Source organism: Pezoporus occidentalis, unplaced genomic scaffold (genome assembly GCF_034315485.1).
Source record: "Pezoporus occidentalis ecotype Australia unplaced genomic scaffold, CSIRO_AGI_Poc_V1 ctg211, whole genome shotgun sequence".
In the NCBI taxonomy this organism is placed as follows: Eukaryota; Metazoa; Chordata; class Aves; order Psittaciformes; family Psittacidae; genus Pezoporus; species Pezoporus occidentalis.
In genome coordinates, this window is record NW_026913976.1 from 956,217 (window position 1) to 968,535 (window position 12,319).

At 42.1% G+C, this 12,319-nt stretch overlaps 2 protein-coding genes across 2 annotated transcripts in view; both read right to left on the reverse strand.

Annotated features, from left to right (window-relative positions):
* The window catches only part of TBX19 (T-box transcription factor 19), a 25,704-nt gene extending 22,485 nt beyond the window's left edge, over window positions 1-3,219 (reverse strand). Inside the window, exons 1-2 of the mRNA XM_062619498.1 lie at window positions 3,198-3,219; window positions 2,336-2,438 (exon numbers count right to left, since the gene is read on the reverse strand). Of these exons, the coding sequence (XP_062475482.1) occupies window positions 2,336-2,386 (51 nt within the window). The 5' untranslated portion in view covers window positions 2,387-2,438; window positions 3,198-3,219. The remainder of the gene's footprint in view (window positions 1-2,335; window positions 2,439-3,197) is intronic.
* On the reverse strand, window positions 2,295-9,710 carry SFT2D2 (SFT2 domain containing 2). The gene is made up of 8 exons (XM_062619499.1): window positions 9,501-9,710; window positions 7,725-7,811; window positions 7,328-7,413; window positions 6,167-6,248; window positions 4,152-4,187; window positions 3,978-4,036; window positions 3,198-3,227; window positions 2,295-2,438 (listed from the first exon to the last, which is right to left on the reverse strand). Exons 1-8 carry the CDS (start codon window positions 9,561-9,563, stop codon window positions 2,399-2,401), a joined length of 483 nt encoding a protein of 160 aa, XP_062475483.1. The 5' UTR covers window positions 9,564-9,710; the 3' UTR covers window positions 2,295-2,398.
* Window positions 9,711-12,319: the final 2,609 nt, after the last annotated feature.

The window sequence follows — 12,319 nt, forward strand, 5'->3', positions numbered from 1 at the left end:
TGGGCAAAATGTGCTTTCCGGTAAAACACCAAATCCTGCAGAAAAGATGGGCATCCAACATCATAAAAGTTTCTTTAGGAAAGTAAGCCTTGAGTTAAGGCAGCTAAGCAAGGACTTTGGGAAGCAAGGAACTTTGTGATTTAAACCGCAAACATCTCTATTTGCAGTAGAGTGCACACAACAACATTCCTGCCTTGAAGGACATTAAGATAGAAAGCCAGAGATCTCCAGAAACACCCACCATGCACTCTGTCAAGCAGATAGCCAAAGCTAACAATATCAAAAATTAACACAAAGTCGTTTCAATGAGGAAAAAAAAAAAGAAGTGGTATAATGGTATAATTTGAATCCGATTGAAACTGATCAAGAGGGAGCACTCACATACTAGTTTACTCCCTGATTGTGTAATAATCATATAAAGTATTTTAACAAACTGGAGAAATCTTTTGCTAAACTTGGCAATAGTCTGAACACAATTATTTATAAGCGAGTAAGAATGTGAAGAGTTTTGTTCTGATAGAGGAGTTATTTTAAATTAAAACTGCTTGTTGATGAAGCGACAAACCCTAAGTATGTTTCACATATTGGCAAGACCATGGTGACTCTCTCCTACCACCCGACGTTCACAAGAGCAGAATACAACACCAAAAGGCAACGTAAGCTCTAGTGGCACTCTAGTGATCCTTATGTCTTTGCCATCTCTCCTTGGGTTCCCTTCTTCTAAGGGCACAATTGCTTAGCCTCATGTGGAAGCTAAAATCAAGTCAAGATTTGTTCTCCTCTCTTCCTGAAAAAAAAAGCTGCAGAGCTGGAATTACAGCTTTAAAAAGGATGGGGGGGGGGGGGGGGGGGGGGGGAGGAAATAATCCATTTAAGTTTACCCACTGCTTACTAGTAGTTTCCTAAATTTCCTTCCTGTAAGTGGTTGTGCTCACAACAGTCAGCTAAAAGGTTTCAGTTAGCGAGGATGCAAGTTGAAAAACTAATCTTCAGCACACCCAATTCTACCAATCTTCCAGACAACTGATAGGGAGTTGGGGTGCCACAATCCTGCACAACCTGAAGCATTCAAAAAAATGAACCCCAGAGGACAAATTCCATTATGTTGACTGCTGATGATCCTGGAATGATGATCTGAGTGTAATTTCCCTGGAGATGGGAAGGAGAAATAATGTATGCTCTACTCATAGCATTTTCCAGAAACACCCAGAGAAGTTAAAACTTAATAAAGATTAATGTAAAAGGCATCAGGGTTGCATTCAGTTGCCCTTATACAAAGGAATTCTGTAAACATTATTAAAGCCCCAATAAAAGGCTAACATGGGTCTTCTGACAGATGTAAATTAGGTTTTGAATCTACTACCTGATAGAACAAGACACATCAGTTTAGATGTTTGTTGTAGACCAGTGAGGGAAAATTCATACCAGTATTCTTTAATTCCCCAGCTTCTCTTGGGCATTTAACGAAATCTTACCACAAATTCTCTCTCAGTTTACCTATCATGCCCTCAGCTTTGCACTGTTTCTACGTTACAGCTGAGGGAAAAGAAAAGCAAGCACTTTGCTTCATGTGAAAAAAATCAGCTTCCTACATTGTCCATACTGCCATTAGCTCTAGGGAAGTCAAAGAACTTGATTTCCTGGCAGATGAAAAATTCTACTAACCATATTTCGCATGTGCTTTTTGTAAGGAAAAAGTTTTTACAGATTAAAGAGTCCCTTTCATGTATGTTAAGGAAGCATTATCAGTCTAAACTGAAAATTAAAAACTTATTTAAAGATACAAATATTTCACACTTACTCCCAAAACAGTCTTGTCATTTAGAATTAAGTATTTTAGAAGTCTCATAAACCTAAAATTTTGCAGGAGGAGAAGGAAAGGAAAGAATACCAATATTCCATTATCCAAGGCAAACAGTGCAAAGAGTGACATAAGGCTATTTAAAAAAAAAACAACCAAAAACCCAAACAACAAATTGTCATTAAAAAAAAAATAAAAATAAAAAATCAGTTGGAGTTGGCAACTGGTTTTCTTGAAAAAGAGATCCTCTCGACTGGCATAGTCCCATCAGAGTCCAGGTCTCCGTTTTACAGACTTCACTTACTACTTTTGCAAAACCAAACAAATACATAATTTTACATAAGAATTATCGTAACAAATTCTGGATCTCTGCCCAGTTCTTCTGCCAGACTGAACTTCATTTTACCACTAGCACCCTGTCCTACAGACACCATTGCTCAGAAAACCAAGCAATTGCATAAACTGGATTTAACACAAGGAGATTCTAACAAGGTAAAAGGCACATATTTAAGACAGAAGTAGGAAAATACATACACAGTGATCTTTACATAGTTCTACTATGCTTCCTAGAACTTTGTGAAGCATCCAGTATTCCTGTTAGGACAGACAGACCGAAACACATTTCTTCACAGCATCCCTACAGGCAGAAGAAAGGAACAAAACAAAACAGAGTCACCTCAGTTATGCTGCTTGATGAGACTCATTCCATGCTGCTACCACACAGACACTGAGGACTTCAAATACCATCTGACCATGTATTAACTTCACTCACATAATCTGCATGACTACGTGAATGCATCAGAGACAAGTGGTCTGCTCACCGTCCACCCACCCAACTGCAATGTGGGTGACACCTCTACTGAGGCAGTGCTGATGGAGCAGGATAGAGAACTGTGTGCTCACAGAATAGTCCTCATGGGGGAGAACAGGGTAAAAAAAGGTACGCAGGAGAATACAATTATCTAATCGTATTTTGGACAACATTTACGCATTCCAAAGGCAAAGTTTAAGTTCAGTGTGGGGTCACACACTTATGTATTTTTTAAATGGGAAGCCCTCTAATTTTGTTACCTTTGTGTCCTCCCACTAGAGAAAATGCTCAGTTTCATTTTCAGGTTCAACTACATGCATTTCCTCCCCCTAAAACACCACCATAGAAAAACTTCTAAATCCATACATTACAACAGTTCTATAAACAAATCTTCTGTATTGTTATATCAGAATTCAAGGCTGGGTTGGATGGGGCTTTGAGCAACCTGGTCTAGTGGAAGGTGCTCCTGCCCATTGCAGGGGGTTTGGAAGTAGATGATCTTAAGGTCCTTTACAACCCAAACCATTTTGTGCTTCCATGATTAAACTTCAAGATAACAAAAAGTAACGGAGTAGGAAAGATTACCTTGCATATGGTATGAAGGAAATGCTGTACCTAAGAAGAAAGATTTTTAAAGTTACTCTTTATGTCGGATTTTAGTAAAAGTCACAAACAAGAACAACTCTTCCAACGCTCTAAACAGGTAACTGGAAGATAAAGCTTCATTTTGATTATACAAGTTTGTGAGTACCAGAAACTCATATCCTTACAAGTCATCTTAGCCCAGCCAGATTGTGAAACACTATGGCAAAAGCAGGGGACATACTGCAGAAGCATTTTAAATGTAGTTCTCTTGCACCTAATACTCTCCATGCTCCATTGCCTACAGGCAGGTAAGGGCTGACTAGATCATATCAGCTTCTGTATTACATCTGTGACATCACATAGAGCATATGTTAACTTAAAGAACACCAACACTTAATCTGATTGGCATATCTAAGTCTTTTAACAAGACAAATTTAGGAGAGTGTAAAGTACCAGGAATACCAGACAGTAGGCAACAAATCGATTGAAAAGTGAAAGAAAAAAAGCAGGTGTACTTCAAGCTGACAGAAATTAAACACTTTCTAAGGAACTTTCCCAGAAATGGAGCCCTGAGCTGCATCTCCTAAGCCTCTGAAGTGGCACGATAGACCAAGAAGCAGGAACAAGTCAGCTTCTCATTCATGCACTGTTTTGCACCTAGCAGGATGGCAAGATAAAAATTCTCCTTACCCCAACTCACATAAGGTCAAAATCCACTCAGTTCAGCTACTGATGTCAGGTGCAATAGAAAATGAAGTGCATGGGGAAGAAATCACTTACCATGCCAAGGCAAAAAACTGTAAGATGCAGAAAAGCAGAGCAAGTCCTTCCTTATGCCACTGGAGGAGGAGAGAAGGGGGGAGGGAGGAAGAAACATGGCAGAGACAACAGTGTAAGAATCTGGTTTTTAAAATATACTCCAGCCATACATACATATAGGACTCAAGTACTCACCCAGAAAGCAGAGCACAGTGTTAGTATGAGACACAACTAGAAGAAAATAAAGAATTTCTATTAAACATAGAAACAACTCCAGTTTTTATCGATATTGTAACACAGTAACAGGTTTCTCCACAGAGATGGAAACAGACTACATAATTTCATAGTTTCATCCAATCCTGCATAAAAGTTCCCCTTATTTAAAATGCTCTTGCTATTACATTTCTGAAATAAATTAAAGCAATGAGGAAATATCAGCACGGTACCTCCAGAAAGTAATTTTATTGCTGCTAAGGAACAGGAGGAAGAGGTTCCTACAGTTCTTTTGCAATATCAGCAGGTCCCCGCTTCATCCCACACACTTGTTGGTGTCACACTTACAAACTATGCTGCATCGTTTTGCCTAAGTAAGGCTTTCCAGTTACAACTAGTCTTTCTGTTTCTGTACATGCCACATTTCCTGTTGATTTTCAAGGTTACCAAGGGATTGAAGTTATGTCATTAGTTAATTCTTACCAATTAAAAATGCACTATACTTTCAAGAACTTTCAGCTACTGCTTCATAGCTCTCCTGCTTAATATGAAGTCCAACACAGCCATTCAAACAATCACTTCTTTTCTTTTTTTTTTTGTTGGGGGGTGGGGGGCTGTACTGTGTTTTTACTAAATTAAAACCTTAGGGGGGAGAAGGCCACTCTGGATTATTTTCTGTTTTAACAGAAGCATCCTTTCAGTTCAAGTTTTTATTTTCAATTTAAGACATGACAGCTCATTTAGCTGTGACAGAGGGTCATACTTATCTTCCTTCATCAACATCTAACAGCCTTTCAATATGCATGTACCACTGTGCTACTAAAGATTATAACATGCATTTTTCTGTTTGAGTAAAAAATGATTTAGTACTGCATATTCAAAGCAGTAACACACACACAGACAAAAAATAATACACTTCACCTCAACCACAACTACTGACGTTAAACATAGTTTTTCCATTAGTTTTAAGGTGGTGATTTGGATATTGGTTGAAATACTACATCATACATCTAACAACTGGCTTTATCCCAGTGAACAACTTTCCAGGCATCCTAAATGCATACAAAACAAACACTCCCCACAGCAGGCTTCTTACTTGCTGCTGGTCTGACAGTAAACAGTCATTTTCTCAAGCTCTATCAGTTGCCTGCAGTCTTCTCTGGGTGTTAGAGAAAATATGATGCCTAGCATAAACTCCAAAGACATTCACACTGAAAATGGGAGGACAGTTTTATGCAAGTTTAAACCACCTTCGAGTTTTTAGACTCTCCAAGAGAAAATGAGAAAGCTGAAAAGACCAAGAAGCACATGCACTTTGAACAAGAGTCTGAAACTTAGGAGCAATTTTCACACACACAGTAGAAGGCTGGTTACAATTTCCACCTTCCAAAGATAAAAAAATAATTCCAATGGCTGACTTCAGCTGAAGCCATCAGCCAACTGGGACAATTTCTGTATTTTTAATGCAAGATAACCAAGGCACCCCTCTCTGCTTTGTCAGGAAATGACAATTATCAAGGTAGAAATATCTACACAACTCTTTAAAGCACATCAGGTAGAATATAAAAAGGCAAAATTATACAAAACAGAATATCCAACAACTTCCATAGTACAACATTTAAAAAAGCAGTTTCCCCATCTTTCATCTTTTAAATAACATGAAAATATGATGTTGTGACCTCAAGCACCCTCAAAAGCATATGCATGGTTCACAAATGCCAGCCACAAATAATTCTCATTAAGCAGCATAACAACATGGCTTCAGCTCAGTCGTTCATAATAGAAAGGTAGTTTTCAGGTGCTAGAGTACCTTTCTACTATAGTAGATGTGCAGGATGTTTAATGTTTTAAGGGAAAAAAAACAACAAAACCCCCCCACCAACTAAAACCACTCACAAACACATCTTGAGATGTCAGATCAATGCATGTGAAAGGACTTTACAATGGAAATTGTTTAGAAGTTAGCATGAGTTAAAATAGATTCCTTTGCCACTTACTAGCATAACAACAGTAGCAATCAAACGTGTAGGGTCAAACATTCTTTTCAGTTGTTTCATTGGTCCCATAAGAAAAAGAGTGCTGTGGAAAAGAAAACCAGATGAACAGAGAGGTAGAAAGGCAAGAGTGGAATAAGGAAAGATTCCTTATTAAGGAAGGTTATTTTGTTATTTTGTATGTAGTCACATGGGGCAAGGAAACAGGATACACAATGAGAAAATCTATTTCTGCTTTTCTCTGTGCAAGGTATTTATACTATAATTTTATTCACACTTGTTCAGTTACAATTAACTAAGCAGAGCAAAACTACCAAGCCAGAAGTATAGGTCAAGGTCAGCTTCAATTAGATCATTCTTAACATCTTAACAGATGCTTTTTTAACTTGCTCTTCAAAACCACCAGCCACAGAGGCTCTGCACAGATTGCCAGTAATCCAGCTCAATTCCTCTATATAAAGGGCTGTTTTCAGGCCTGGATGCATCCTCTGATGCCTTACCAGATCTGCAGCCCTCATGTAAGAGCTCTAGTAGTTGATACTGCAAGAATTATAGAAGGTGAAAGTTTTATCTAAGGTGCTATTTCTGCCTCATATACTGTGTTATTCTGCCTCATTATTATACTATTTCCAGTTCCATCCCTTGTGATTTCTAACATTTTACCAAGTTTCCTCACTCTCAGACAGTTGTGCTGTCATGAAGTCAGAGTGGCTCTGCTTCAGGAACCTCAATGATCATGAAGGCTTATCAAACACTGCTACCCTGACAGACAGACTGTCCCAGATATATTCACCACAACACACAGAACATTACCAAATGCAAAATGACAAAGAGTTACTATATCTTGGGGTGGGGGTGTGTGGGGGGGTAACAACAAAATAAAAAAAGCCTTCAATGCTCAAAGTATGAGTTTGATTCTTCTTTACTGATGAGTAACTTCTACCTTGAATGCATTGCTAATAATGATAACAAAAAACATTACCATTTCAGAGGACTACTGGGGAAATACTGTTCTTTAAAATTCAGCAACAAGACAGTGATCCACATAAGCAAATATTGTCACACAAATACAACGGTTTCTACCACTTATGCACCCTCATCTAGAATTCTGCTTATACTTTCTCATCTTTATTAGGGAGCCAATATAAATGAGAAGATTTTTACCTCCCAATAGATGCAATATTCCCCAGCGTATAAAACACTGCAAAGAGCAGCAGCGCTTTCTTTGGTACCCACAGCAGACAACTACCCTAAACAGGAACACAGAGGGAAGAAAAATTAATATTGTTTTTAAACTGCAAAATAAACATATCCCAGAAATGTCACAACATAAAAGAAGTCTTAGGAAAACTTAAACCCAAACTGCAGAATCATATACATGCAAGAGTAAACTGCATTTACTGCCGTTCTTATAAAGAATTAGTGCATTACATCTAACTGGAGCTGAGTCAGACGTCTTCCCTGAGACGCAGAAAAATCAAGCAGTGGCATACTGCAAGGCTGCAATTATTTGGGGTCCTGAGACTCCAGTATCAGGAGAGATCATGCAAAAAGTCCTTACCAAGAATGAGAAAAGGCATCCTAATGCAAAACAAGCAATGAAGCCTTTCACTCTGGTGCCCCAGCCTAACGAAGTTGTGTCAATAACCTAGAAATGTGAAGAAAAATAGAGTGCAAGTTATCACTTATGGAGCTGTGAGAGCAAATCCAGGATGATGATGATAAGGGGGGTGGAGCACCTCCCATATGAAGACAGGCTAAAGAATTGAGGCTGTTCAGCCTGGGGAAACGAAGGTTGTGTGGATACCTCATAGCAGCCCTCCAGTATCCGAAGGGGGCCTATAGGGATGCTGGGGAGGGACTCTTCATTAGGGACTGTAGTGACAGGACAAGGGGTAACGGGTTTAAACTTAAACAGGTGAAGTTCAGGTTAGATATAAGGAGGAAGCTCTTTACTGTAAGGGTGGTGAGGCACTGGAATGGGCTGCCCAAGGAAGGGTTAAATGCTCCATCCCTGGCAGTGTTCAAGGCCAGGCTGGACTGAGCCTTGGGTGACATAGTTTAGTGTGAGGTGTTCCTGCCCATGGCAGGGGGTTGGAACTGTATGATCTTAAGCTCCTTTCCAACTCAAACCATTCTGTGAGTCTATCACTAATAGATTTACTAACCTATTTATTAGGTTTAATACAAGATCAAGTCTGTAAATTCCCTCCAGATGCTAAACTGTTTCCCAGCTCAAACGGTGCCTCCATTTCTAAGCACCCTCTCCGGCGGCCCGTAGGAAGCGGGTTGCTGCCAAGCGGCAGCCCTGTCAGAGAGCCACCACCTGGAGCCCCTCCCGGTCTGTACCGACACGGGGCTGCCCGTCCCGACACCGGCGGTATTTTTTACTCTCGTTATTCCGCCAATTCCCCAGACAAACAGATGGGCGCTAGGTTTCATGGGATCACACAACGGTCTGGGTGCGAAGAGGCTTTGAAGCTCACCCAGTTCCACGTCCCTCTGCCACCTTCCACTGGATCACGCTGCTCCAAGCCCCGTCCAACCTGGCTTTGAACACTGCCAGGGATGCGGCAGCCATAGCTTCTCTCCGCACCCTGTGCCAGTGACTCATCAACCTCACAGTGAGGAATGCGGTCGGTTTCCCTGCCCTCACAAAGCGCACATTCCCGTTCCCCCACTTTACTTCCGTGAACGGCGCAGGTTCGCTCGGGAGACCGAGTCACTCTCTCTCACACCCAACCTCTTGAAGCCACGGCCCCTCTCCCGGCAGCGGCTGCTCGCGGGGTAAAACACGCAGCATTGTAAGAGTAAGTGCAGCTCCGGAGTAGCCACTGCTCCCGGCAGTCCCCGCCCGGCTCCGTCCCGTTGAGCCGGGAGAGGCTGAGGCGACACAGACCAATCCTACCGACTCGCGCTGAGGGGCGGCCCGGGTCCTGCTCTTCCCACCACCCTGGCCTTAGCACGCAGTTTCCCCCACACACCACGGAAGGGCGGGAGGCAGGTACCGGGTGTGAGGATGGAGTCACGGACCCAGAGGTAGAGTGCAAGCTGGATCCTTTATTGCAAAGATTACACGATATCTATATGCTTCCAAGCAATTAGCCAAGCACATCTGTGTTTGCCTTGCGGTTACATCAGGTGAAAGGTCTATCTGATTTTCCTATCGACATCCTCTTTCCAGTTCCGACGTCCTTGCTCCTTGCCAGTTCCAACATCTTCCAAGTACTAGTCAGGGACGGGTCACTCTTAATTGCCCGCTGTAGTTCCTCCTTCCCATGGTCTCTGACAGCTTTGATACATTCCAACCCCCACAGCCGGGAACGCGGCACATTACCTCAGCCAGACCGCTCGGCTCCTCCGTGTCTCGGCCGCTCAGCACCCGCTTCAGCTTGTCCATACCGCCCGCCTCGGCCCGCACAGCTCAGCCCCACACACTGCCGGACAGCTCTGCCCTTCCTCTCTTCGGGGACTACCAGCTCCAGCGTGCACCGCGCTACCTGCACGCCGCAGGTAGATGAAGGCCGACGGCGCCGGCGCAGAGGGTACCGGGGGATGTAGTCCGTGAGGCAGGAGAGGCCAGACCTCGCCTGGTGGTGAGGGGCAGAAACCGGTCGCCTCTGGGGCGTTACGAGGGGAGAAGTGCCAGTGAGACCAGACGGGGCAGCGGGGCCTGTTGGGGAGACGGTGCCGCGCCACCACGGGGGTCGGGCGAGAGACGCTGAGGAGAATGGTAGTAGAAATGGCTCTGCTGGTCTTGTGCTCTCCAGACACAGCAGCCACCCTATGACGGCTTTCCTGGAGCAGGTGCATGGACTGCAAGTGAGATTGAGAAAGAGCAGTCCAGCACCCGTGCCCAGGTTCACGTGTTGGAGAGGGATTATCTTCATAGTAACTCATATGCTTGGTTTGGGTTTTTAGAGACAGTAGGCACCCCACTTCCCCAGGAACCAGGGCTTTCTTAGTCTTCCAAGTGTTACCTGGCAATGAGGAAGTTAAGATTTTGTAAAGGACTGTATGTGTGAAAGCTTGGAAATCTTGAGTTTGGAATTACAGGCAGAAGGGAAAACCTGTGCTTCCTTGCAAACTCACAGACCTTGAGGAGAGTTGGGCGGCTGATAGATGAACCAGCTGGATCGTAAATCAGAAGTGTAACAGCTAACTTTGGAAAGGTTAGGAAGGCAGAAGTTATTTTGAAAAGCCTAGCAAAGAAGAAGGTACCTGTGTTCCTAAAGGAACTTGGTTTATTTGAATACTAAAGATCACATCTCTTGAGGTAAGAGACCCTTATGGAACGTGTATAGTGAATTAATATATACCATGTCCTTAAACCGAGACAAGAGAACCTAGAAGATTGTAGATATATACTGTTACCTATACAGAAAACACTGACCATCACGGTTTGAAATGTGTAAGAGCAGCAGACTGAGGGTGTGCTGGCTTTGGGCAGTTACTGCCTAGCACCCATCTCTGTGCAGACATGAAACCACAGAATCACTAGGGTTGGAAGGGACCTCTGGAGATCACTTAGTCCAACCCCCGTGCCAAGGCAAGGTCACCTAGAGCAACTTACAATGGAACATGTAATACCTCAACTCTGTGTTAATCATCTCTCTGCACGCCAGGTGAAGAACCTGATTTTGGGACAACACAAACATACAACAGCTGACGTCTAAACTGTCCTAATGTTTTCCAGACTTCAGAACACAAGTCGACAACCTCTGCCAGTTCTACTTCTCTAGTTGTATCTGCTCCCACCCATTTTGCCAATTATTTGCAAATAGTGAAGCTCACAGAAATATTAATGTATATTTAATTTTGCTCCCACTATTGTGACTCTTCCCCTGTTCTGAAAAAGCCTCACTTTATTTTGCTAACTAGCCAGAGTGGCCTGATGACAGGTAAAGGCACATGGATGCAATGCCTTACTAGCATGCAAAATTCAGCATCAGGAGTAGTTATTTCAGTTTATTTTGCTCAGACAAAACCAGAACTGTAAAATGACTGGTACATTTATTAAGCAACATACAAGAAAGAATATAAACCACCACATGTTAAACTTGCCATAAAATAGCTAGAGAATCACCCCGCTCCCTCCCTCAAAATTATGTATCCAAAGTGGTGCTTTTCTGTGTAAAATTTTTACGAGAGTTTGTGGTACACCAGTTTATACTGCTGCTTTTTGATTGTGTGGTATGACAGAGTCACAAAGCATTCCAGGTTTTACTCTGTAGTAATTGTAACTTCCTAAACATTATGAGTTCCCCAATATGTGTGTTCCACTTAAATGCACAGCACCCAAAGTAGATGGATATCACGTAATTATAGAGTCAGGATTCAAGTCTACTCAAGACAACTGTATCGGGAGGTCACAACTCAGTATGCAATATAGACAAGGTGAAATACAGCATGTAAGCTAAACATGCAGAGCATCCTTTTCATCGCTAGGTGTCGATGCTCTGGGTTCCCCCCCAACATACACTTCAGCCCGAAGGAGATTAATGCGAGCATCACTGACCGAACCCAAATCACAGTTCTAATTAATGATGCAGATACAGTTGCCTTCATGCTAGCACTATATCAGCTCTCAGTCACTACCATCTTTAAAGTGTGTTTTTATAAGCCCTTAAGGCATGTAAAATAGTAACATGCTTAGAGTAAAATAAGTGCCATAATTTAACCTCTAAAAGTAAAGTATCTCTTTATTACCTTCATTTGTTCTGCCCTTACTTTTCGCTCTCTCCCCATATCCCTTTATCACTGGAGCGGATCGAAATGAATTTTGATCACTTGCATGCTGCATTCATTTGCAGCCCCTTCTTCATCCTGACACTAAAATCTTTAGGAAACAAATGCAGGAACATGAAAAAAGCCAACAGAATTTAGGACTCTAATGGGGAACACAGAGGACCCCACTTTTATTTCAAAGTGGCATAAACTCACCTATTGGAAAACGCCACATCATGGCTATCTGATAATAGTTTCTTTCAGAGACTGTTTAATTTCAGTTCTTGTCACTCATTTTATCTTACGGATCACAAGACTTTTTGCAATAGTCCTTTCCAAAGGATTCCAAAGATAAGGCTGAAGGTGTATTGAGGGAAAAAAAAAAAAAAAAAAAATCAATAACTTTTTACAAAATAATCCTGACAGACC